Raw genomic sequence first — 25,955 nt, 5'->3', positions numbered from 1 at the left:
TGAGGATGGTGGAGAACCAGGCAACATTCATTCTGTTGTACCTAAGGGCACCATGAGTCACAGTCAACTAAACATCTACTTATCTACTAATCTAGATAGCAAACTAGTTATCACTTATTGATAATATATAAAAGCCCCCATTCAGAGCGGAGGTCCCTGGGACCATGAAGGGAAAAGAGCGGAGTGTGGGACCCTACCCAGAGAAGCAGTAATGCCAGAGATGGAGGCAGAGATGATTAGGTGGAGAGATGGAGCAGCTGGGGTCTCAGGGAGGGAGAGGGGCTGTGTGCTGATGGCCAGGGAGCAGGCTTGCAGGGTGTACCCTTTGGTTGTTTGATGATGTATGGAGGAGATTGTAATCATTGCAATGCAATGAAATACAATAGGATGAATGTAAAGCTAATGTTCTCCCATGTAAACTGTCACATAATCACATAATTCACAATAAAAACTTACAAAAAAGAAAGAAAAAAGCCCCCATTCACATGTTTTACAAAGAAACACAAAACTTTAAGAGTAAAAATGTAACAATGATCGGTACTTAGAGCACTGATAGGGCATGGTTAAGTGTTGGACTACTAACTGCAAGGTTGGTAGTTCGGAACCACTAGCCTCTCTTCAGGAGAAATATGAGGGTGTTTACTTCCATAAAGATTTATAGTTTCAAAAACCCTGTGAAGCAGTTATACTCTGTCCTATAGGGTTTCTATTAGTCAGAATTGACTCGATGACAGTAAGTTGGGAAGATAAGTATTTAGAATATTCTCACCAACCCTTACCTACATCAACAAAGCTGTTACACTTTGGCCCAAGTTCGTTGTTGTATTATTCTCACAGCTGTAAAACTGGCGTAAGGACTCTCTGGTGAAGGGGTAGCAGCTACAAAAGGTTTTTCAGTTGGTGTATTATATTGTGTACAATTAATTATACATGTTCTGATAAAAGTGTAGTGGTTACGAATCGGGCTGCGAACCTTAAGGTCAGCGGTTCGAAACTACCAGCCACTCCGCGAGAGAAAGATGAGGCTTTCTACTCCCGTAAGGATTTACACCCTCGGAAACCCTGTACAGGGTCTCTATGGGTCGGAACCGACTCGACGGCACTTAACAACAACAAAGTTAAAACTCTTTGAATCCCATTTAGGCTATAGGATCCTTCTAAGTCTTTGACTTAAACTAAGTTATAAAAACTTTTCCTTCTTTTCATACATATGTATTCATTTTACTTATCTGTACTTATGTATTTATTTGTTCATTTGTTCTTTATTCATCTATTTTAATTCAACAAATATGTAAAAGTTGCCTATCAATGTGAAGCATTGCTCAAAACTGGGTCCTGCCTAGGAGACTGTTATCAAATTGGGAAAGGGTATGGGGGGGAAAATGAAACAAAAAGCACCCTCAAACCATATTTAACACTATGATAAATGCTATGAAGGAAGCGCACAGTGTCATGGAAAAGTCGAATGCTGTTGCTCATTGTTAAGTGCCGTTGAGTCAGTTCCAACTAAGAATGGCCCTGCATAGGGTTTCTAAGGAGCAGCTGGTGGTTTTGAACCACTAGTCTTGTGGTTAGCAGTCCAGTGCTTATCCTACAGCACCATACCAGGACTTCAGTTATTTAATGCTTTGATAATTGCTATGAAGAAAGTACAAGGTGTCACTGAAACATATAATGGGAAAAATCTAATTTACATATCAAAAGTCATAGAAGCCCACTTGAGATAAGAAAGATAATAATAAGAAAGGCTGGTTAGTCTGAAGTTTAGGGAGACTTGTGAACTTCTGAGCCCATGGACACTGACCTAGCCTCTGGGGGCTAAGGCTGGAAGTGAAATGGCCAGCTAATCTGAAGTGGGGGGAGATGTGTAAGAACGCCCAAACTTGCAGATAGTTTGAATGGCTTGCTGATCAGAACTCAACTAGATGAAGCTAAAGAAGTTTGATACAGGAAGCAAAGTTAAATTGGTACAATTTGATGAACTTGACCTTAGCTTATGAATGGAGTTGCTCAAAATTCCATCCGAGAGGGAAGGAGCCTTCACATCAAGGATCAAACCTATCCTTTGGTACACAGGGTTGATAGGCCCAGCAACTTAAACATTGGCTACCAAAAATGGGGGCTATAAAGGCCTGCAGAGGCTGGCTTACAAGTTTTCAAAAGTGTGCTTAGTTTCAGAATGAGAGAGGTAAGGCAGAATCCCCACTGACTAGGTTTCCTTTTATCTAGATGAGTCTGGTGAAAGGGGATGAGGGTGGATGGGGATAGGATTTTTTGAGCCAATAGTGAGTAATTATTATCATGACTAGTTGTGATTGTCAAAACTTTAAATGTAGAAGATGTGAAACAAAAGGGGAGAGTGGTTCATCTTTAATTCCAGGAACAGAGGACCCTAGGACCATCAAAAGGGAAGAGCATGAGTAGAGTGTGGGATCCTAACCAGAGAAACAGCAACACCAGAGACAGAAACAGAGGCGATGGCATAGAGAGATAGAACAGCTGAGGACTCGAGACCCACAGAATGAGAAGAGCTGTGTGCCTGAGGGCAGGAGACTGACTTGCAAAAAAGTGCTCTTTGGTCATTTAAGTGAATATATATTTTCTGTGTGTTTTGTGTACATCAAAAAAAAAAAAAAAAGGAATAAAGGTAAAACTGATGGTGCATGGAAGGGACTGTAATCATTGCAATGAAACAAAATCTGATTGGTTGAGTGCAAAACTGATGATATGCCCTGTAAACTATTACTTAATTCACAATAAAAGCTCTATTTTTAAAAAGTCATAGAAGAAGGAACATAGTGTATTTTTAGTTGCTATGTAACATGAGAATGTGCAAAGACCAAAGGAATAGGTTCAAGTCACAGCCGTGCCTATGATAAGGGTGACACAGTCAGTCCTAGTCCTGAGCCTGTTGTCTCATGTGAAAAATAGTGATTTGAACTATCCAATGTTGTTGCTGTTGTTAAATACTGTCAAGTCCATTCTGACTCATAGCAACCCTATCTGCCCAGTAGGACTCCTAACTGTCCAGTAGTAGTAGGCATCATTTATATCAAAATGCAATGGTCAGTATGCATCATAAGGTATAGGACCAATAGGAGAAAGAAGTGTTCAAAATGGTGACACAGGTGTGTTTAACCTCCTCATCTTACTTCACAAGGCAGAAGGAGAATCACAATCAGCAGCCCCAGGACAAGTCCCATCACACACAAGTCAGACATATCACCTCTCTCCAACCACTTTACCAGTTCTGACACCAGCTGTCCCTCCCACGGCACTCTCTATTTCTCTGCTGTGTTTCATCAATTGTTGCAATGGCCACACAGAACTCACAGATAATACTCACAATTATGAAGTTTATTTGGGAAGTAAAAAAGAACAACAATAACAAATACACCCAAAATCCACTGTCATCAACTCTATTCCAACTCATAGTCACCCTATAGACAGGACAGAGCTCCTTAGGGTTTTTCATACTAAATCTTGAAGGGAGCATACAGCCTCATCTTTCTTGATGACAGGTCTGAACCATTGCGGTTAGCAGCACAAGGCTTAACCCACTATGCCACCAGAGCTTCTTAGAGAAGTAATGGGTTACAATTCAGGATTAGGAAAGACTACAGTTCTTTGGTGAGGACAGCATTTTCTCAACTGTGCCCACCGGCAGACCCCTCTCTAACTCTCAGTCCCTCAGGCAAATGTCTGCCCTGCTCAGACAAGATTTACAAAGCTCAGGCTCAGATGCACTCCACTCTGCCGGTACACCTCAACCTCAAGGCTCTCAGCTCTCGAAATCTGCGAGTTGGCAAGTCTAGCTCTGTCAACAACTGTCCAAGAGTTACAAGGCCATATAAAAGCAAGCAATTGCACTGCAAAAGGGTTCTATAACCTATGGCAGGAAATAACAGTTATCACAGACATCATTTTATGAAATCAAGGATTGAATCAATATTGCTTGGTTTATAAAACTCAAGCAGTTTTTTGCAGTCCCAGACTTGAGCCTACCTTTCCAAGACAGACTTCACTCTTGCTTTGACATCCCGACATTACTTTTGCTCAGACATGCATTGAATTAAAAGTAGCCCACACTGCTCATTGACAACTCTACATGGCACCTCCTTTTGGCAAGAAGCAACAGCTAGTTTTTAAATTGTTTGATTTACCATCCTCTAAGGAAATAAATGAAAGGTCGGTGGTTCAAGCCCACCTAGGGACGAACCTTAAACTGTCATTTGGAGTCCTGGTGTGGCGGTATGGGCTAATGAGTCAGACTGCAAAGTCATTTGAACTGTAAGGTCTGTGGTTCAAGCTCACCAGCTGCTCCTTGGAAACCCTATACAGAGTCGCTATGGGTCGGAATTGACTCAACGGCACTTAACAACAACAACAAGGAAATATAAACAGAGCATTTGGTCTTTGGGAAAACCAAACGTTGGAGCTGAAAACTGAGAATAACAGTAATTTGTTAAATGAGACTAAATTATCTTCCAGAAGTATTGCATGTAAATTAGCAGATTCAATTCAAACCAAATACTTACGGAGCATCTCCTATGCAAAGTGCCGTGGAATCCCTGAGACCAGCACAGGCTCAAGCCAGAATTCCTTCACCACAGTACAAGGCTTGGAATAGCTATCTTTTTAAGAGATACAGCAACATAAGCTTTACAACTTCCCTTAGGAGACAGACAAAAAGCATTCTCTTTGTGTTCTCCATAACACCCAGTGTAATATTAAAAGCAAGTCTCTCTCCATAAAGAGCGTATCATGTAAGGTAGTCTTCTCATCCATCTCTGAGAGTCATTCTATGCTTTCTTATCAATGTTCCAGCATTGATGTAGGATCATAACATAGGCATGGAACATACAACAAATAAAAAGTAACGTCTTCAATAAAAGAGTTTCACCTCCAAAAGGCAGCAATCTAGAATCAAATGCAGACACACTCCATGAACCTTACCCCATCAGTGCCTGCCATTTAAACCATTTTCCAACCCCAACTGGGTCAGGGAAATACTTCCTTTCCGCTGAGTCATCTCTCAGCTTTACTTTGTAATGAGGCCATTAGCACATATCTTCTAACTTTAAACTGCTAATGACAAATCATATGCAAACTCTGAATATGGTTCATGACTATTTGGCACAAATCAATAAAACCTAGCTTTCTAACTGTGTGCATGTTGGTGTGATTGTGTGGGAATCTCTGTAAAGCTTAACCCTCTGATCGTCATGCCACAGGGCATCTAGGAAGCCTGTGACCCAGTTACTGAGTGTTAGGTAAGTTGCCTAAGGCTAGATGTCCCCATAACCTGGAAATAGAGCCTACATCTCCCCAGTTCCATTAGTCACATTGCCTGGACTTGTGGGGTTCAACTCCTCCTGCCTTAGGACCCAGTGCCAACATGATTTGGGCACCTAGTCAAAATTAATTAAAAGAAAACCACCTCCAGACTCTGACATAGGGCATAGAGGGTGTTGGACTAATACGAGTTTGTCAAAAGGGCATTCTCTAAACCTCTGTTCTTATGTGACTTTAGCCAAGATCACCTTCTTGTTTTTTCCACTTTTCCTCTCTTCCCAAAAGTGGAAAGAAAGACAGGAAGGGATAGTCCAAGAGTGCACACACGCATGTATTTTGTTGTTGCTGTTAAGTGCCATCAAGTCGGTTCCAACTCATAGTGGCCCTATATAGGGGAGTGGCTGATGAGTTTGAAACACTAACCTTGAGGTTCAAACTGACTTGCTGTCCAATGCCATTAACCCATAGTGCCACACTGGGACTCATATATATATATTGTTGTTGTTATGTGCCGTGGAGTCGGTTTCGACTTATAGTGACCCTGTACAGGGTTTCTGAGTCTGCAAATCTTTACGGGAGCAGAAAGCCTCATCTTTCTCCCGCAGAACAGCTGGACAGCTGGTAGTTTCAAACTGCTGACCTTGCGGTTCGCAGCCCAATTCGTAACCACTATGCTACCAGGGCTCCTTTATGTATATATATAAATTAAACTTATAGTGTGTTCAAAACCAATCATTATTTAGGTAGTAAGAAATCTGTAGCGAGTACAACTTCACATTCTGATTTTCCACCCTCTCCCTAAATACTGTATCTTCATGATGATTGTAAGATTTACTTAAGTCTTTCCGTGTTCAGCATTTTACACCTGCCCTGAAGAAAATTTGAGATATAGTATATAGAAGAAATTCTTATCTTATGTTTTGGCAAAAAAACCCAAAAAAACCCAAAACATTATTTTATCCATTTAATAGATTTCATGAGGTCATGAAAAATATGGAATAACACTGAGTCAGGTTACAGTTCAGTTTCTTTCAGGAGCCTGCACAAAGCCTCAACCATTAATCATTCCCACTAATAATATATGCATATTCATTGCCCACAGGTGTATATGTTTTTTGGTTGTTTTTTTTTTTAACCTATAGGGTCAATATGACTCAGTATAGACTTGATGGAACACATAAACAATATATGTTTAATCAACCTCTGCTGAGTAGTGAGATGTACTTTTCCCTCCTAATATCGTGGCACTGTAGGATAAGCACTGTACTGCTAACCATGGGTTGGTGGTTCAAACCTACCAGCTACTGCTTGGAAACCCTATACAGAGTTGCTATGAGTAGGAATTGACTTGCAGCATTTAAGAATGATGTTTGTTGTTGTTGTTAAGTGCCATTGAGTCGATTCTGACCCATAGCGACCCTGTATAGGATTTTCAAGGAGCAGGTGGTGAGCTTGAACCACTGACCTTGCAGTTCAAATGACTTTGCAGTCTGATGCATTAGCCCACAGTGCCACACCAGAACTTCAACAATAATGCTTAGCCTTTGTTAAATATCTCAGTATTTATCAAATAAGCCTGTGTCTGTCTCCCCTGCCCATGTGCTTCACCCCCCTCTAAGATTTCATGTTCCAATTCACTATCTCGGACTCCTCCATTACTACCCTGTGGACTGTTTCAATGTCTAACTGTGTCCTTGCTTTTGGGTAGCAATCAATAAGACCGTACCCATTTAACAGCAATGCAACTCCAAATTTACTACCTCAAATGAACTAAAATTGTATTCTCTTTTACCATACAAGACCAATTGCTAGACGAGTGCCTCATGTTTGGTAGAGGGTCAGTGAAATCTAGAAAAGCCCTCACTGAGCTGGTCTGACTAATAGTCTCAATGACAGTATCAAACCCAGAAAGGATCTTGGCTGTGGTGCAGGACCCAGAGAGCATTTTATTCTCTTACATGGAAGGTCATAATGAGTCAGAAGAGATTCCATGGAAATGAACAACAACAACCATAGTTAATTTACACCTAGACATTTTTAAAAACGTGAATTTTATGAGGTGACAATGCAACAAATAAAAAATTAATCTAATAGACTAATGTATTTCAGAATAACTAAGGATACACATTAATGGAGCCCTGGTGTGGTGTTGTGATGAATGCACTGGACTGCAAGGTCATTTTGAACCACAAAGTCGGTGATTCAAGCTCACCAGCTGCTCTTTGAAACCCTATACAGGGTCACTATGACTCAGAATCAACTCAATGGAACTTAACAACAACAAACAACTTTGGACTCTTGATGCGGAACTATAGGATAAGCACTGGGCTGTGAACCACGAGATGAGTGGCTTCACGAGATCAGTGACTTAAACCCACCAGCTGCTGCTCAGAAACCCAGTTCAGGGATGCTATGAGTTGGAATCAACTTGACAACACTTAACAATAACCGCAAAAGGAACGCTAATCCAAGAGAATTAATTATGACTTATATGGATGCTATGGGAAAAATCTATAGTTACATTTTCATTAGCAGTAAGTTAATTGTAAAGGACTAATTAAGTACAAGGTACAACTTAATCATAGAAATTATTATTGTTAATAGAGTTAAAATTTGATGTCCCCAATACTTCATAGATAATAAAGTAAAAAGTAAGTGTATGCAGTTTTTGTTTTGAACTTAAATATCAAGCAAAAGATCATTGTAATAATTCAAATATAAAACTACAGTTCATAATACTACTTTAAAATATTATTTTTCAATCAAGATTATTTCACTGTTTTAATTTACAGTGTTTCCTTCTTATCCTACTTTCTCAATTGTCCCTTTAGTCACCTCTTTGTCTATTCAACACATACAAGGCGAAGTAAAAAATTATCACTACAAAATCATAAAAAATACTTTATTAAATTTTCAAAATGTGAAGCTAATGTTTTTCAATATATTTTCCATCTATGTCTATACACTTCTGAAGGTAATGTTTCCATCTAAAAGAATTTCTCAATCTTTGATTGACACCATGTCAAAATAGCAGTTTAGATGTTCTCTAGGGATTAAAGTTGTGTTGCTTTTAAATGTTGTTTGAGTTTGAGCCACTAAAAGAAGTCTGAGGGGCAAGGCTGTAGGTGGATAGGGTAAGGTTTTCCAATGAACTTCTCATAGAACACACCTTGCTACCTCAGAGAATGAGCCAGGTGCCGTGTCGTGATGGGAAAAGAAGTACTTGAATCAACTCTCCTGACTTTTTTCTCACCAGTGCAGTTTTCAATTTTTAAAAATGTCTTCATAATAAGCCCCCATGATCGTTCAGTGTCCTTCAAGAAAATATATCATGATTACCCCTTTGTACACCTAAAAACAGTCGCTGTAACCTTATGAGTTTACCTCTCTGCCTTGAATTTAACTGACCCAGCAGCTCCCCTCAGAAGTCACTGTTTAATTGGACCTTCTTGGTTTTTGGAAGAGATCTTCTTGCTGTTGTTGTTAAGTGCTATGGAGTTGGTTCTGACTCACACAGACCATATATAGAATTTCTGAGGAGTGACTGGTGAATTAGCACAGCTGACCTTGTGGTTAACAGTCCAGTGCTTATGCTACAGTACCAAACCAAGACTCCTAATGAGACTAAACAAGTGATTACAAAGACACACTTAAACATTTTTTTGTTTGTTGTTTTAAACTTGGACATGTATGAACTGGAACTCTAGTAGAAATACTTATTGACTTGCCCTCACATTTATTATGTATCAGGAGCAATGTCATGTACAAAAATTATAATTTAAATAATAATTTTCCTTGACGTATACAATCTCACTTAATGATCAATGTAGACCTAATCCAATGATTACTTAATCATGAATATTCTAAAGGACAGTCTGAAATTTTAAAACAAGAATATAAACAAGGGAAATGATGCAAAATGAAATAATTTTTACTGGTGTACATTTGATATATCAGCAAACATTTTTTAGAAAAGTGAAGCATGTGAACAAAAATTGAGCAACTTAAAAAAAGGAAATTGTAGACCTTCTCATTATCCATAAAATAAAGTGTACAAAAATAATGCTAGATGTTAAATGATTCAATCTATTCTTAGACTGTTTCTGTAAAGCACCAAAATGAGTGAGACATATACATGTATCTACACAACTTATCTAGTTACCTGTTAGCTTTATATCATAGTCATATTTTGGGAAAATCTACATGTTCTACATGTACTAGGAATAAAGACTGTGCTTTATGATTGTTCAAAGAGAAAAATAACAATTATTAATCAACACCTGGGAAACATGTGGTTCCATTCGATAAGCACTGGACTCTGAACCACAAGAGCTACAGTTTGAGCCTGCCAGCTGCTCCACGGGAGAAAGCTGAGGCATTCTACTCCCTCGAAGATTCAAAACCGTGGAAACCCTATGTTGTTGTTAAGTACCATGGAGTCAGTTCTGACTCATAGCAACCCTGTATAGGGTTTCCAAAGAGCAGCTGATGGGTTTGAACTGCCGACCTGGAGGTCAGTGCTTATCCTTCAGCACCACACCAGGATGCACTATGAGTCAGAAATACTCATAGCAACAAACTCATAACAACAACAATGCAATATCTATTTTCTCCAGAATCGTCTAAACAAAAAAAACAACACTCATTAAAAAGCATATTCATATTTCTCTTGCTTTGAGATATAACTTTCTGAATTCAAATGTTGGTAAAATTTAATTTACTTCACTAAAGAGATGTTTTCAAAAATATATCTATGATAACATGAAGAGAAAATTTCAATGAATGATTTTCCAGGATCATTTATTCCTAATTTTCTTATAAAGTTCACTCTTTTAGTTCAACCTTCTAACTTTCCTGTCCAAAATTACATTTTGACCAAAATATTCATCCTAAACTACATCTTAAATTATTTCAATTGTCTGCTTAAAAATATAGAGACTCCATGTTTCCTAAAATTGGAATCACTTAAGTCCTCTGCATGGCTAAGAGGACTTAAGTGAAGAAAGTTTGCCTTATCTTTCCAATTTTATTTCTTGGATCTCCTCTACATAACCTCTGAACCTGCTCACCCATCTCTGTCATTTTCCTACCCAACGTAAACATCCTCCACCACTTATGCCAGTCACAACGGTATTCAACTCCCTGCCCTCTAAAACTCAAATCTCTTTCATTAAGCTTTCCCGAAGTAATCACATTTTCTTTTCTGTGTACTGCCTTTCATTTGTTCCTCTTGTGGAACTTAATACATTGATTTTTTGTTACAAATATTTGGCTTATCTCCTCTGCGTTACAACACCTTGAAAACAAGATCATGTCTTATAATTATGCAATACTAAGTTCAGTTTTGTATGACAAGTACACTGATTAAAGAAGTTCATCGATATAATTTATTATTTTAAGCATTATAACTCAACGGTGACTATAATTTTATACTCACATATTTTCTGTTCTTTGTCTTAGCAAATGTACTATATGGGAAGTTTTAATATCAGCGCTATTTGAATTTCATAGAGTAGAATGTAGACTAATCTGCTAGTGGGAGAAAGATTTCAAATGGGCAATATTTCCATTTGTTCAGTGGCCTTCAGTCTTCAGTCTAATCAATTATCAGTTATTACAATAAATACATGTTTAAAGACCAAAAAATTTACCATCATATTAATGCAAAAAAAGTTACCCATGTAAGTCATGACTATCTAATATACAGTCATTGGCTATTGAATATGCATTTTAATTAAAGATTGTTTCATATAATGTACTGCATCTTAAAATTTTCCATTGTTGAGTACAGCAAGTTTTGAGACACCTCATTTATAGTCCATAAATTAGACAACTATCGAATAAGTTTTAAAGTGTATTAAATAACAACATGATGCCAAAACAACTATTTAACTATTTAATTTTAAAAAACAACTCAAAATGTGCAGTAGTCTGCAACAAAAAATTCTTCTCATTCCCTTGGTTACATTAATACTGTAGTATATGGTTTTCAAAGGGTGACATCAATATTTTCTTCTCCCATTGATGTACAATATAATAATTTCTGACATAATAATGTACTAAGTATTCAATTAACTTCTGTACTAAGTTGTCTTCTCTAGAGAATGTGAAGGTCCCAATGGAGAAAATAACAGATTACAGAGAGTGAATCTTGCTATATTAACTTGCTCCCAGAAGACCATAAAGCATATTTTTGGACAGAATTTTTATAAAGTTACAAAAAAGTGAAGTATATATAATGTCACTTTTTAATGTAAAGCAATGCATATAAAGCCACATCTTTCTGTGCTTCTCTCTAACACTTTATCACTCTAGTGCAGTGATATAAAAATAACCTACGTGATATATTTTAAAAGAAAGTATTTTCTTTTAAATCACATATTATATTTTCAAATAGTACAATTAAGTGTGATAATTTTATAAAAAGGTAGTTTGGTGTGATCGAAGATTTCTTTTTTGCAAAACCCATAGCAGTACATATTTTTAAATCTAACTTTTCAGATAGTGTTTACACAGCAGTTTGAATTCATTTGTGTATGTCTATATATCTATAAATTACTGCAATGTTTCTCAAAATAAAACACCTGCAGAGACTCCACTCCAGACCAGAGGCATCAAAGTGAAGACCATGAGACTGTGCATTTAAAGACATTTGCCCCGAGATTGTGATATACACCAGACCTGAGAAACACTGACGTATTGGTGCTGTCTAAAAGCTTGCCCTGTGATTTATACACCTCTTCTCAATGTTCCATGTTCAAAAGAAAAGTTGACAAATTATTTCTTCTAGAGAAATATTATTTTCAAATATTCATTTTTACAATTACTAAAATGACACTCAACAGAGAATTAAACATGCTTCTAAATCCTGTGTTATTTCAACTTAATTAATACATGAAAGGAATCATTTTTTCTCCTTATTCCTGGTTGTCCCAGCGTTACTACAGTGTTCCATGACACACTCCGCACATCGGAACACTAGTCTCCACTTTCCACAGGTTCGAATACTGAACCAAGTCAGCATGAACATAAGCTTTAAGAACACTGCGCAATTTGCCCTGACTCTTCCTGGCAGTGGTCCCTTCATAGAGCTCAGTCTACAGCACAGTCTACAGCGGCTCTGTCAGAACCTTGGACAGCGACCAGTGGAGCGGGCTTCCGGGTTTTACTGCCCAACAGCCAGCCCAGAAAAAGGTCGCTGCGAATAAAGTCACTGACCAAAGACACCCCTGGAACACAACCCACCACTACCCCTTGTTCTCCTCCCCAGCTGCCAGAATCTCTTCCAAACGACAACAAAGGAAATTTTAAGTATCTTTTACCTTTTACCTATAATACGTAGCCACCCCCACATCTATCTCCCAGGTTCCCAGCGCCTGTTGCTAGGCACTCGGATGCTAGGAACCAGATGACAGGCTGGAGGAGCTGGGAGATCTCTAGGGCGAAGGTGAAGGCGGAGCGCTAGGCCAACCCAGGACCCCTTCCGCAGGAAGGGTGTGCCATCCGCAAGGATTCCATGCCGAAGAGGCCCCCGCCCACACCAGGCGGACATAGGGGAGCCAAGTGGCACCTGGCCGGCGTCCTGAAGCCCGCTTCCTCTGTGGCCTGGAAAGACAGACCTGGAGGAGAAGGCCTGTAGCCCAGCACTGTGGATTCCTGTGGTCCCAGGCAGTGGGACAGGGGTGCAGGAACCGCCATGGGGAGGGCAGGCACTCACCATGTTGACTTCGGAAACCATGTCAATGCTAGCGATGTCTATATTCATCCCCACGCAGACCGGAGGACCTGCAGGGAAACGCACGACATGGTGATCAGCCAGGCTGGGCATGGACTCGGGTGGGCTGAGGAAAGGGGACATGCCGGGGAGGGGGCGCCGGTGAAGTGCCTCCCCCACCCCAACCCTAACCCGCCGCAGCTCGGAGGAAGAGGCCCCAGTCTCCCCACCCCACCCAGCCCCCACCGAAGCAGCCAGCCCTATGGATCACGCTTCCGGCAGCTTCAGCTCTTACCCCGCTTACCTCCGAAATCGGGTCTTAAGCGTATGTCGTAGCCTTTCAACAGCTTGTCCACCGTCTCCTTCACAAAGGACATGTTCCCGGGATCGTTCACGCTGGAGGAAGGGCGGGGGGCACAAGGGGATCAGTAGGCGACTTCTCAGGCAGCGTCTGGCGCACGCCCGCACCCTGCCCGTCACCCGACCCGCTTCCAGTTAACACCCGAGACCTACCTCTGTGCACAGCACACCACTGCCACCAGCACCGGGGCCGAGAAGATGCCGAAAAGCCTTCCTCCCGCAAAGCCCCACATCCCTCCGCCGCGCCCCGGCACGGGGAAGGGGGCGCCCCGCCGCCGTCGCGACCCGCAGCCGGGGCTACTCCTGCTGCTACCGCCGCCGCTGCCGCCGCCTCTCTGGCCCTGAGCGGAGGAGGACGGAGGGGAACGGGAGGAGGGAGAAGAGCGGGACGGGGAGAGGAGGAGCAGCCGAAAGGGAGTGGAGGGAGGGAGGAACGGAGGGGGAGGAGGCAGAGGAGCCGAAGGCGGAGCCGTCTGCGTTGCTTGCCCTGCCCTCCCCCGCACTCAGAGCGACCCAGCAGCCCTCAGCAGCAGGCCGCTCTCCAGCCCCAACCACGGCCGCCACCGCAATCCTGGACGCATGGACAATGGAGGCAGCGTAGGGCAGGCTGGCGGGAACCTAATAGTGTAGGGAGCCTAACAAGGTACCAGCTGCACAGAGCTCGGCAAGGCCAGCCAAAGGAGGGGGCCGGCAGCAGGGCGACACTCCCTCCACCAGGCTGAACCCCCTCACTGTGGCAGCGCAGCTCAATAGCCAGAGGGTGCTGCACTGCGCCCTACCCGGTAAATGATCGCGGCTGAGACCCCTGGGAAAGGCTGTAGGGCAACGTCTTGCCCCACCTGTGGGGGTCAGAGCCTTGGGGGCCGGAAGGTCCAGGGAGTCAAATGGTCAGCAGCTTTTGACGCTGCTCATCTGACCTGGAGGATGGTTCCTCCACCTCACCTACTATTCTGGTGGCAAAGGCAGATCCCCTCTCTAGTCCTCCCAGTTGTCCTGCCTAACACATCTTACAGCCTCTTTCATAATGAATTATGCAATATACTATTTTTATTTGTTGTTCCCTTAAACCATTCCTCTTACTTCCATCCCTAACCCAAATTTTTGATGTGCTCACTGGACCCTCCCTTTTCACATGAATACAGTGATAGGAAAAGGTTAGGGAGAGGCCTGAATATCTGCATTTATTATCCTCAGGTTGAAGTCTAGACAGGTAGAGTGAAATAACTTTTCTGATCTAGCTCTGAACTGTCTATGATTCTTAATGCACAGGTTGAAGGAGCAAAGACTGTAAGTTAGTGGTTTTCTCTAGAAGGCCACTGGCGCATTGACTAAGAACAGACCAACTTCCTCAAGGTCCACCCTGTTCTATGTGCCTAAGGTGCTCACCCATTCCATAGGTTGTATCTCTTTCTTTAGTGAATGATCTTCAATAAAGTTTTTCTGTGTCTCAGATTTCTAATATTGAGGAAATGGTTACGAAATCCGATGTGAGGCCAATCAACAATCTGCTTCAGCAGTTATTTAATAACAACTCTGACCAACTTTATACAGGACCAAGCCCACACCCCTTATCTCCTGCCCACATTGCTTTTTCTCTTACCTTCCATCCTTGCTCTTCTCAACTGACAATGAAATCTGAAATGCATCAGGACCTACTCTGAACTCCAGTCATAGAATTTAAACTAGGAAGATACAAGTCCTTGGGATGCAACTTTGACTAATGAAATATGGATTCAGTGGGGAAATGGTTCTTCCTTTATAATCCCATCAGAAATGTCCTGAGATACAACAGTTTTGTTGGCTTCTCAAAGGGTGATCCCACAAGATGGAACCATCAGCTGAACTTCTTATCAACACTGACAGCTAGGTAAAATAGCCTTCTATTTTCTTTTCTTCCATGTCTCAATCCCCCTTTCCTTCATTTCTGTTTGTGTTGACATTGTGCTTCGGGATAAATTTTTAGTTACAGACTATTTTCTGTGGAACCCCAGCTCAAGCTCAGTCATCAGTCAATTGGTGTTATCATTAAACATAATATAAAGACCAAAAAAAATTACACTGTGTTAAGTGTACACAAGAAATATCGAGAGGCATTAACTATAAGGTGTTCACTCAAATATTAGCTTACAATTGTCACAATCCCTATCTAGCTAGCAAATAAATGCAACCCCAAAGCTGACTTTCTATGCAGGCTGCCATCCTTGAAGATAAGATGAGCATGAGCCCAGACAAGCTCATCTTTCTCTCTGCTTGCCAGGATTCCTGACACCAATAATATTCCTATCATTTTATTTACTTCTTGTTGTTAAAGTGCCTTTGAGTTGGTTCTGACTCAGCTACCCTGTCTAGGGTTTTCAAGGAGCACTTGGTGTGTTTCAAGCGTCAACCCTGTGGTTTGCAGTCAAGTGTTGATCCTACAGTGCCATACCAGGACTCCTATTTTGTTTACTAGATGATACTGAAATAGCTAAGTTGGCACGGAATCATGAATTTCCTTCTTACATTAATTTATTTGCAATTGAAATAAATTTTGATCAATGGAGAAAAAAGAAGAGTAATGTCTTTTACTTATTTAAAAAGATGGAAGAATAAAGTTGAGTCCTTAAAGGAGGAAGAAGAAAGAATGCAAAAGGTAAGAAAGATCATGTAATCACTTTACCTAGACCATGGTTTTGCATTTTGGCTGCCCTGATATCCTTTTACCAAACTGCGTTTTGTGTAGTCATAAGTGCCTCTTACTTACAGAACTTAAACTTCTCAGTTTAAACAGTACCAATGTTTTTGAAGCACCTTTCAAAATAAATCAATTAATTTTTAGACATAATCAAATGAAATAAAACGTTACATGTAGAGTTAGATGAGTTTTGATAAATTATGACCAGGTGTACATTTTCACCACCTCCGATTTCCCTCATGACCTTTGACCCAGGTAAGCATTCACTGGCATAGATTTAACGGAATGCAGAAATCATTGGACAATATCTTTGATATCCCATGATAATAAAGTTTTACTAAAGGTAATAACAGAAATGGCTTCAAGCATACATTGACAGAGAACTTCCAGAGGTTCAAGCTGGATTCAGAAGAGGACTTGGAACAAGGGATATCATTGCTGATGTCTGATGGATCTTGGCTGAAAGCAGAGAAAGATGTTTACCTGTGCTTTATTGACTATGCAAAGGCTTTCAATTATGTGGAGCATGACAAGCTATGGAAAACATTGTGAAATATGAGTATTCTATAATTGTGCTCATGAGGAATCTGTACAAGGACCAAGAGGCAGTTGTTCGAACAGAACATGGGAACACTGAATGGTTTAAAATTAAAAAAGGTGTGAGGCAGGGTTGTATTCTTTCACCATACATATTCAACCTGTATACTGAGCAAATGATCCGAGAAGCTCGGTTCTATGAAAAAAAACGTGGCATCAGGATTGGAGGAAGACTCATTAACACCTGTGATATGTAGATGATACAACCTTGCTTGCTGAAAGTGAAGAGGACTTAAAATATTAACTGATGAAGATCAAAGAGCAGAGCCTTTGGTATGGATTGCATCTCAATGTAAAGAAACCAAAAATCCTCACCACTGGACTAATAAACAACATTCTTATCAATGGAGAAAAGATTGAAGCTGTCAAGGACTTCATTCTTCTTGGATCAACTATCAATACTCATGGAAGCAGCAGTCAAGAAATCAAATGACGTATTGCATTAGGTAAATCTGCTGCACAAGACTTTTTTAAAGTGTTGAAGAGCAAAGAGGTCAGCTTGAGGACTATGGTGCACCTGACCCAAGCTATGGTATTTTCAATAACCTCATATTCATGTGAAAGCTGGACAGTGAATAAGGAAGACCGTAGAAGAATTGATGCTTTTGTGTTAAGGTGTTGGAGGAGAATATTGAAAGTGCCATGGACTGCCAAAAGAACCAACAGATCTGTGTTGGAAGAAGTACAGCTAGAGTGCTCCTTGGAGGCTATGATGGCCAAACTTCCTCTCTAATACTTTGGACATTCTGTCAGGAGGGACCAGTCGCTGGAGAAAGATATCATGTTTGTTAAGGTGGAGGGTCAGAGAAAAAGAGGAAGATCTCCAACGAGTTGGATTGGCCAAGTGGCAGCATCAATGGGCTCAAGTGTGGCAATAATTGTGAGGTTGGCTCAGGACTGGGGTGTGTTTCATTCTGTTCTGCATAGGGTTGCTATGAGTCAGTATCAACTCGATGGCACCTAACAACAACAAAAATTCTAAATTTTCATATAAATGCAATTACAAGGAAATAACTTTTCTGATCCAGCCCTGAGCTGTCTATGATACTTAATGCACAGCGCAGGTTGAAGGAACAAAGATTTGTTTTAAATATGACAGACCCCATCTTTTCAGTTAGTGGTTTTTGCTAGAAGGCCACTGGTGCATTGACCAAGAACAGACCAACTTCCTCAGGTCCACTCTGTTTTGTGTGCCTAAGGTGCTCCTTTCCATAGGTTGTATCCAACCATTCCATAGGTTGTATATCTTTCTTTAGTGAAAGATGTATATGTTATTTTTTTGTCTTTTTGTTTTGTTTTGTTTTTTAGCATGCTTCTAAGATCTATCCATGCATCAGTAATTTATTTCTTGTATAGTAAATTGCATTCCATTTTTTTGGTTTTTCCACAGTTTGTTTATCCATATGGTTTCTTTCCTCTTTACTAGATTTCCTAGGAATGGGATGGATGAATCATATAGAGACTGTTTATAAGTCCCATAATTTTGTGTTGATTTGTTTTTATCATGATTATTTATAGGTTAATGCGTTAGACTGCAAGTTTGGTTTGAACTGCAAGGTCGGTGGCTCAAGCTCACCAGCTGCTCCTTGGACCCCTACATAGGGTCACTATGGGTCAGAACCAACTCTACAGTACTTAACAACAACAACAACAGCATATTCAGTACTTGAGGTCTCTTAAAACTCCATATGCATTTTAAAATTCATTTTTCTGTTCTGCAAAAATTACCACTAGAATTTTATTAAATCTTGCACTTCTCTATTCATTGTCATGTTAAAAATGTTAAGTCTTCTCATTCACAAGTATGTAATGTCCTTTAGTTTTCTAAGATTTTATTTAATTTCTCTCAGCAATGTTTTGTAGCTTTCCTTGTACAAATTTTTTCCTCCTTGGTTAAATTCATTCCTGAGTGTGTTGTTTTTTCTGCTGTTGTTAGTAATAGAATCAGTTTCTTAATTTCTTTTTCATATTATTCATTACTAATATGGAAGAGTGTGGTAATGTTAGATAAGCACTGGACTGTTAACCACGAGATTGCCAGTTCAAACCCAGCATCCACTCTTTGTAAACCCTATACAGGGTTGCTGTGGATAGGAAACAAGTCAATGGCATTTAACAGCAACAGTATGAAGGGAGGAATACAGCAAAATTATGTGTTGATTTTTGTATCCTGCAGTGTGCTGATTTCATTTCTTAGCTCTGGTGATTTTGTGTGGATCTCTGTGTGATTTCCTTAATATTTTGTATATTTAGAATCATGCAATCTGTGAACAGGACTCCTGATGTAGCACTATTAGATAAGCACTGGACTGCTAACCAAAAAGTAAGCGGTTCAAATCCATCCACCGCTCCCCAGAAACACACCAGGATCTGTATGAGTCAAATACAATTAGAAATGTCAGAACAATAACAATCTGTGAAGAGATAATTTTACTTCCTTCTTCCTAATAGGGATGATTTTATTTATTTTTATTACCTAATATTCTGACCAGCGCTTTTAGTAAGAATATTTTGTTAATAAAAGTGAAACTGAGTATCCCTGTCTTGTTCCTGATCCTAGGGAGAAAGATCTCAGTCTTTCTCCACAGAGCATTGTGTTAGTTGTGGGTTCCAATAAATGCCTTTATCATATTAAAGAAGTTTCCTTCTATGCCTAGTTTGCTGATTTTTTTTTTTTAAATGCAAGAGTATTGAATTGATTTCATGTGGTTTATTTTCCCTTCATCTTATTAATTCGGTACATTACATTGATTGGTTTTTTGTACATTGAAACACATTTACATTCCAGGGATAAATCTTATTGGGTAAAAGTATTTAATTTTAATATGTATTTTCATTTGTTTAGCTAACATTTTTTAGGATTTTTGCATCTAAATTGGCAAGGAATGTTGGTCTGTAGTTTTCTTTGCTTCTAGTGTTATGGTTTGAATTTGGTATCAAGAAAATACTAGTGTCATAGGATGAGTTAGAACTGTTCTCTCCAATTTTCTGGATAATTTTTTTTATTGTTGTTGTTTTATTGTGAATTATATGATAGTTTACATTGGAAAACATTAGGTTTACATTCATCCTATTGTATATCGTTTCATTGCTATGATTACAATCCCCTCCATGCATCATCAAACAACCAAAAAGTATACCCTGTAAGCCTGCCCCTTCCCCCAGGTCATCAGCACACAGCCCCTCTCCATGTCTGGGTCTAGAGTCCCCAGCCATTCCCTCTCTCCACGTCATCGTCTCTGCCTCCATCTCTGGCTTCACTGCTTCTCTGGGTAGGGTCCCACATTCCACTCTTCTCCCTTGCTGGTCCCAGGGACCTCCACTCCTGGACTGCAAAGTCAACCACTCCCCTCTTTTTGCTACAAAATGTTTGCCTTAACATTGCCAACCGTCACAGTCAGTCCTGATAGCAATTATTCACTATTTTGCCACATGAGAACCATCCTCATCTCCTTTCACCAGCCCCGCCCAGACAGATTGGATACTACTCGGCAGAGATTCTGCCTTCCTCTGTGCCTTCTGGATCTAGGCTTCCTCTTGAAAGCTTGTAAGGCACTTCTTGCCTTTGTAGCCCCCCTCCCTCATTTTGCGTATCCAATCTCCAAGTTGCCCATCCCTGTCTACCCTGTGTATTGAGGGGGTGGGAATGATCCTCGCTGTAAAGATTTGTTCCCGCTTTTGAGCTGCTGCATCCATAGATGTAGGTCAAGTTCATCAAATTACTCTTTTATTCCCCTCTTCTTTCTTATTCTAGTTGAATTCTGATCTCCAGTCATTGAAGACAGAACAAGTGGGTATTATCTGCAAGTATGGGTGTTCTTGTATACCCTCACTTCTTATCCACTGGACGCTTCACTCTTCACTCTAGTCCTCTGTGGCTATGTCACTGACTCTGGGCCCAGGAGTCCACTGGTCTTGCCACACTGCTGGTCAACCAGGTCTCGACCTGGGTTCACAGGAGTCTATTGAACATTGTAGGGCTTAGTTTGCTGCTTCATTGCTGTTTTTCCCTCACTTCTCCATATCAGTGACCAACGTAGTCACCAGTCAGAGCGCATGTCTGCTGGTGTATTCCCATTGAGTGTTAGTCTTGGAAGGGGGTTTTCCCTGAGAGGACCCGACCACTTGCCTTGATGTCTCCTGAACAAGCAATTTGCTTCTTCTTGTAGTAGTTAGTCGGACTAGCATTATTGTTTTATCTTTTCCCTGTCAGTCTTTCTTTCAAGAAGTATCTTCCATTCTTCTAGTCATTCCAGGTTGGTCTGCTTGTCCTTTCCAGTGGAAATTTCCCACCTCAGAAGATTCTGGATGGGGTTCAGGATACCCCTTATGGTCTTATGTAATGCAGATGCTCCACAGGAAGTCTCCTTCATTGAGCACCCTATAGCCCTATTTTAGGCATTCCAATCAGTTATAGACAGAAGATAGATTTACAAGCTTTCTATGGTGATATTTCTGGCTATTTCTTTCTCTCCCCCTCACGTGTCTATTTTATAATGGTATGCCAGGGAAACCAAGATTCAAAAGACAGCCAAGCTTCTTAATATTGTTTCCCCTTTTTGCCCTTTCCAACCATGCTTCAATCTCTGTATCCCAGAGTCCTGTTGTTCCAAGGTTGAACATACATCATTATTTACCTCTGTCCCACTTGGCCCATGCAAACCTGTTTGACTGTTCTCCCATCAGCCTTGTTCTTCCATTCCTCTCCCCCTTCTTGTGTATTGCCCCCCTCCCCAGCACCCAAACTATCCTTTGTCTATTCCCTACCCTGTGATCCACCTTCTTCTCCCTCCCCTCACCCCATCCCCCACATCCCAGTAACAAACAAAGAATCCCCGCCCCCTTTTAGTATGGGTTCTTTCTCTTAGTTTTTTTTTTTATATAATAGTGGTCCTATGCAGTATTTCTCCTTTTGTGACTGACTAATTTCACTCAACATAATGTCTTCAAGGTTCATCTGTGCAAGTGGTGACTTACAGCTTCCTTTTTATTCTTCAAGGTAGCATAATATTCCGTTGTGTATATGTGCCACAGTTTGTTTATTCATTTTTCAATTTTGGGCACTTAGGCTGTCTCCATCTTTTTTGCTATTGTAAATAGTGCTGCTATGAACATTGGTGTGCATATATATATTTAGTGTTTTTTTTTTGTTTGTTTGTTTGTTTGTTTTTTAAGTTCATCATCTTTAGACATCAGGAATTAATAGAGGTAGTGGAGACTGAGGCAGACGCAGGGGTTTTGACTCCTGGAGGCAGGCCCAGTTACAGCAAACATACATGGAAACAAGGGTGTGAGCAGGCAGCAGATTTGGCCTTGAACCTGGGGGACGCAGGGCCGAATGAGAATACTGAGTCTCAGGTGGGGAGCAGCAGGAGGAGCCACATCCGAGGTCCTGAGGGCCCTGAGGTGGGAAGGGATGCAGGGCCCTGCTCCCACTCCTCAGTGCTGAGGTAAAGGCACTTGGCTCAGCCTCCTCTGCCCCTGCACCCCATCCCTAGACGAGATGGGAGTCCTCAGCCCTTGGCCCCTTTCAAAGGCCCCATAGTTGTTCCTGGTTGAGCTTCTGGAAGAAGCTTTTGCCAAATTCATAGGTGCTGATCATGATGGCACAGGAGGGGGCAGCCTTGATGATCCTCAGGAGGAAGCCTGCAAAGAGCCTCCTAGTGCCTGATTCGGCCAGGATCCTCCTCAGCAGCAGCCAGGTAGAGTCAACACTTGGGGGTCTCATTCTTATAGCCTCCATTGCTCCCAGTGCAACCTGGCACTGAGTCTTTACCACAATGAAAAGCAGAGTCAGGATGGCCGCCACAGTCCCTAAGATGCCACCAGCCACATAGCTGATGCCCATGGAGGTCCTGTCCTTTGGTCTGGGTCCACTGAGCCAGTTCTTCACAAGCTCATAGTTGAACCAATAGAGGGCTGATAAGGGAACATCCCAAAGGGCAGTGGGCCCTCAGCCCAGCCACAGGGAACGCCAGCCACCCTGAGCCACTGAGGACTGTACAGAGATGCCCAGCTCACAGTAGGACACATGCTGAGCCTACAGCTTTGTTCATACCAGTTCCAGGGGGCTGACGACAGTCACAGTGCCCAAGCGGGCCAGAGTGCCAGCCACCATTGGTGCATAGAGGTCAGAAGTCAAGGCTCGGCCACACAGGAAAATCTTGAGTTGGTCACATAGGTGGTGAAGTAGATGGCAGTGGCTGGCACAGTCATCACCAGGATGGCTGGGAGGCTGCTCCACAGGGTCCTGGTGCCCTCATGCCACACAATCTTCACAAAGGCATCCAGGGTGCCAATGAAGCAGGTAGGATCCTGAAACCAGGTGGCACAACGGGCACTGTGTGGGCACAGGTAAAGGGGCTCCAGGACCCCATTGCAGTACAGGGGGTACTTCCATTTGGTGTAGGAGACATGCCAGAGTCTAGAAGGAGAGGTAATTTCACAGACCACTGAGGGGCATTGGGACTGCAAGTGCACCTTCACCACATCCAGAGTTGCCACCATTTGCTGGAAAAGGCTAATGTCCCTAGGGTCCTGGGCAACCATCTTGTGGTTCCGATCCTTGTTCTAGGCCAGTGGTCGTTCAGCATGCGCCCAACCGGGCGCATAGCAGCTCCGCAGCTGAAGCAAGGTCCGTGCGCTCACCCCACACAGAGGCCTCCACCATATACTGGTTTTATGGCTCTTGTTTCTTGTGGATAAATACCAAGTAGAGGAATTGCTGGATCATAAGGTATTTATATTTTCAACCTTCTGAGGAAGCGCCATATTGCTTTCAGAGAGGTGGGACCATTTTGCAACCCCACCAGCAATGCAGGTGCATCCCAGTCTCTCCACATCCTTGCCAGCAATTATTTTCCTCTACTTATTTGATCTTTGCTGTTGTTGCTGGTGTGAGGTGATAGCTCATTGTTGTTTTGATTTGCATCTCTTTAATGGCTAGTGATCATGAATATTTCTTCACATGTTTGTTGGCTGCCTGGATCTCCTCCTTGGTGAAGTGTCTGTTCATGTCCTGCACCCATTTTTTAATTGGTTAATTTGTCTTTTTTTTTTGTAGAGGTGTTGTAGTTTCCTATATATTTTAGAAATGAATCCCTTGTCATTGCAAAATATTTTTTTTGCCATTCTGTGGGTTCCCTTTTTATTCTTTTGGTGAAGTCTTTTAATGCATATAAGTTTTAACTTTTATTATCTCCCAATAATCTATTTTGTCTACTTTTGTTTGTGTCATTTTCAAAATGTTTGGTAGTCTGTGTATGCCCTGAATTAGAGCCCTCACATCTGTCCCTATTTTTTCTTTGATGGCCTTCATAATTCTGGGATTCACATTTAGGTCTCTATTCCATGCTGAGATGTTCTTTTATATAAAATGTGAGGTAAAGATCTTGTTTCAGTCTTTTGCCTACTGTTTTCCAGTTCTGCCATCATCATCTGTTGAAAAGACTATCAGATCCCCACGTGCTATATTTAGGTACTTTGTAGGAAATCAGTAGGTTGGATGTGGATGGGTTAATTTCTGGATTCTCAATTCTGTTCCATTGATCAATGTATCTTTCATTGTACCAGAACCAAGCTGTTTGACCACTGTAGCCGTGTAATAAATTTTGAAGTTGGGTAGTGAGAGGTTTCCAACCTTATTCTTCTTCTTAAGCAGTGGTTTGCTTATCCTGGGTCTCTTTCCTTTCCATATAAAGTTGGTAATTGTTTTTTCCATCTCTTTAAAGAATATCATTGGAATCTGGATTGGGATTGCATTATATGTGTAAATTGCTTTGGGCAATATTGACATTTTCACAATGTTTAGTCTTCCTATCCAGGAGCATGGTACATTCTTCCAGATTTGTAGGTCTCTTTCTTGTAGTTGTGTTTTGTAGTTTTCTTTGTATAGGTCCTTTATTTTTCTGGTTATATTTATTCCTAGATATTTCATCATTTGGTGGCTATTGTAAATGGTATTGCTTTCCTAATGCCATTTTCAGCATTGTCGTTGTTGGTATAGAGGAATCCAACTGATTTTTGTATGTTGATCTTCTATCCTGCCACTTTGCTGAATTTTCCAATGAGGTCTAGTAGCTTTTTTACTGACTCTTTGGGGTTTTATATATAGGATCATATCATCTGCAAATAGAAAGAGTTTTATTTCCTCTTTGCCAATTTGGATGCCTTTAATTTCCCTGTCTTGCCGTATAGCTCTTGCTAAGACCTCCAGCACACTATCGAAGAGGAGTGGAGACAAAGGGCATCCTTGTCTGGTTCCTGTTTGCAGAGGGAAGGCTTTCAGTTTCTCTCCATTGAGAGTAATGTAGGCTGTTGGTTTTGTATACATGCTCTTAATTATGTTGAAGAATTGCCCTTCAATTCCTAATTTCCTGAGTGCTTTTATCAGGAATGGATGTTGGATTGTGACAAATGCCTTTATTGCAACAATCAATATGATCATGTAGTTCTTTTCTTTTTTCTTATTTGTATGGTGGATAATGTTGATCGTTTTTCTAATGTTGAACCATCCTTGCATCCCTGATATGACTCCCACTTGATCGTGATGTATTATCTTTTGATGTGCTGCTGGATTCTGTTGGCTAGGATTTTGTTGAGAATTTTTGCATCTATGTTCTTGAGGGATATTGGTCTATAAATTTCTTTCTTAGTGATGTCCTTCCCTGGTTTTGGTAAGAGGGCTATGCTTGCTTCATAAAATGTATTAGGAAAGTTTCTATTCTCCTCTATATTCTGGAATAATATGAGTGACAACTCTTCCCTGAATGTTTGGTAGAACTCACCAGTGAAGCCATCTGGGCCTGGACTTCTTTTGGCTGGAAGTTTTTGGATGACCTGATCAATTTAATCTTTTTTATGGGTTTCTTCCGGTTTTCTACTTCACTGTGTGTAAATTTAGGTAGGTTGTATTTTTCTAAAAATGTATCCATCTCTTCTAAATTTTCAAATTTGTTGAAGTACAACTTTTCATAGTATTCTGTTATTATCCTTTTGATTTCATTTGGTTCCATTGTGACATTGCCCATGTCGTTTCTAATGCATGTTATTTGTGTCTTCTCCATCTTTTGTTTTGTTAGATTTGCTAGTGGTCTATCAATTTTGTTAACTCTTTCAAATAACCAGCTTCTTTTCCTGTTGATTCTTTCTATGGTTTTTCTGTTTTCTATCTCATTTATTTCAGCTCCAATATTTATTATTTCTTTTCTTTGGTGGCTGTAGGTTCCTTCTGTTGTGCTGTTTCTAATTGTTGTAAATGCTGTGTCAATGTGTTAATTTTGGTTCATTCTTCTTTCTTGGATGTGTGCACTTACT

At 40.9% G+C, this 25,955-nt stretch overlaps 1 protein-coding gene and 1 pseudogene across 2 annotated transcripts in view; both read right to left on the bottom strand.

Moving 5' to 3' along the window:
* The window catches only part of GABRB3 (gamma-aminobutyric acid (GABA) A receptor, beta 3), a 329,602-nt gene extending 315,928 nt beyond the window's left edge, over positions 1 to 13,674 (bottom strand). The window contains exons 1-3 of one of the 2 annotated variants that reach the window (XM_006861876.1): positions 13,523 to 13,674; positions 13,314 to 13,405; positions 13,013 to 13,080 (exon numbers count right to left, since the gene is read on the bottom strand). In XM_006861876.1, the coding sequence (XP_006861938.1) occupies positions 13,013 to 13,080; positions 13,314 to 13,405; positions 13,523 to 13,602 (240 nt within the window). In that variant the 5' untranslated portion in view covers positions 13,603 to 13,674. The remainder of the gene's footprint in view (positions 1 to 13,012; positions 13,081 to 13,313; positions 13,406 to 13,522) is intronic. The other variant, XM_006861877.1, reaches the window with a different exon arrangement.
* An 8,496-nt stretch (positions 13,675 to 22,170) lies between these two features.
* LOC102842722 lies at positions 22,171 to 23,189 on the bottom strand (annotated as a pseudogene).
* Between the last annotated feature and the right edge of the window lie 2,766 nt (positions 23,190 to 25,955).

This window comes from Chrysochloris asiatica, unplaced genomic scaffold (assembly GCF_000296735.1).
Source record: "Chrysochloris asiatica unplaced genomic scaffold, ChrAsi1.0 scaffold00044, whole genome shotgun sequence".
Taxonomy (NCBI): Eukaryota; Metazoa; Chordata; class Mammalia; order Afrosoricida; family Chrysochloridae; genus Chrysochloris; species Chrysochloris asiatica.
The sequence above is the reverse complement of the archived record's forward strand: the minus strand, read 5'-3'. Positions and strand labels throughout refer to the sequence as shown.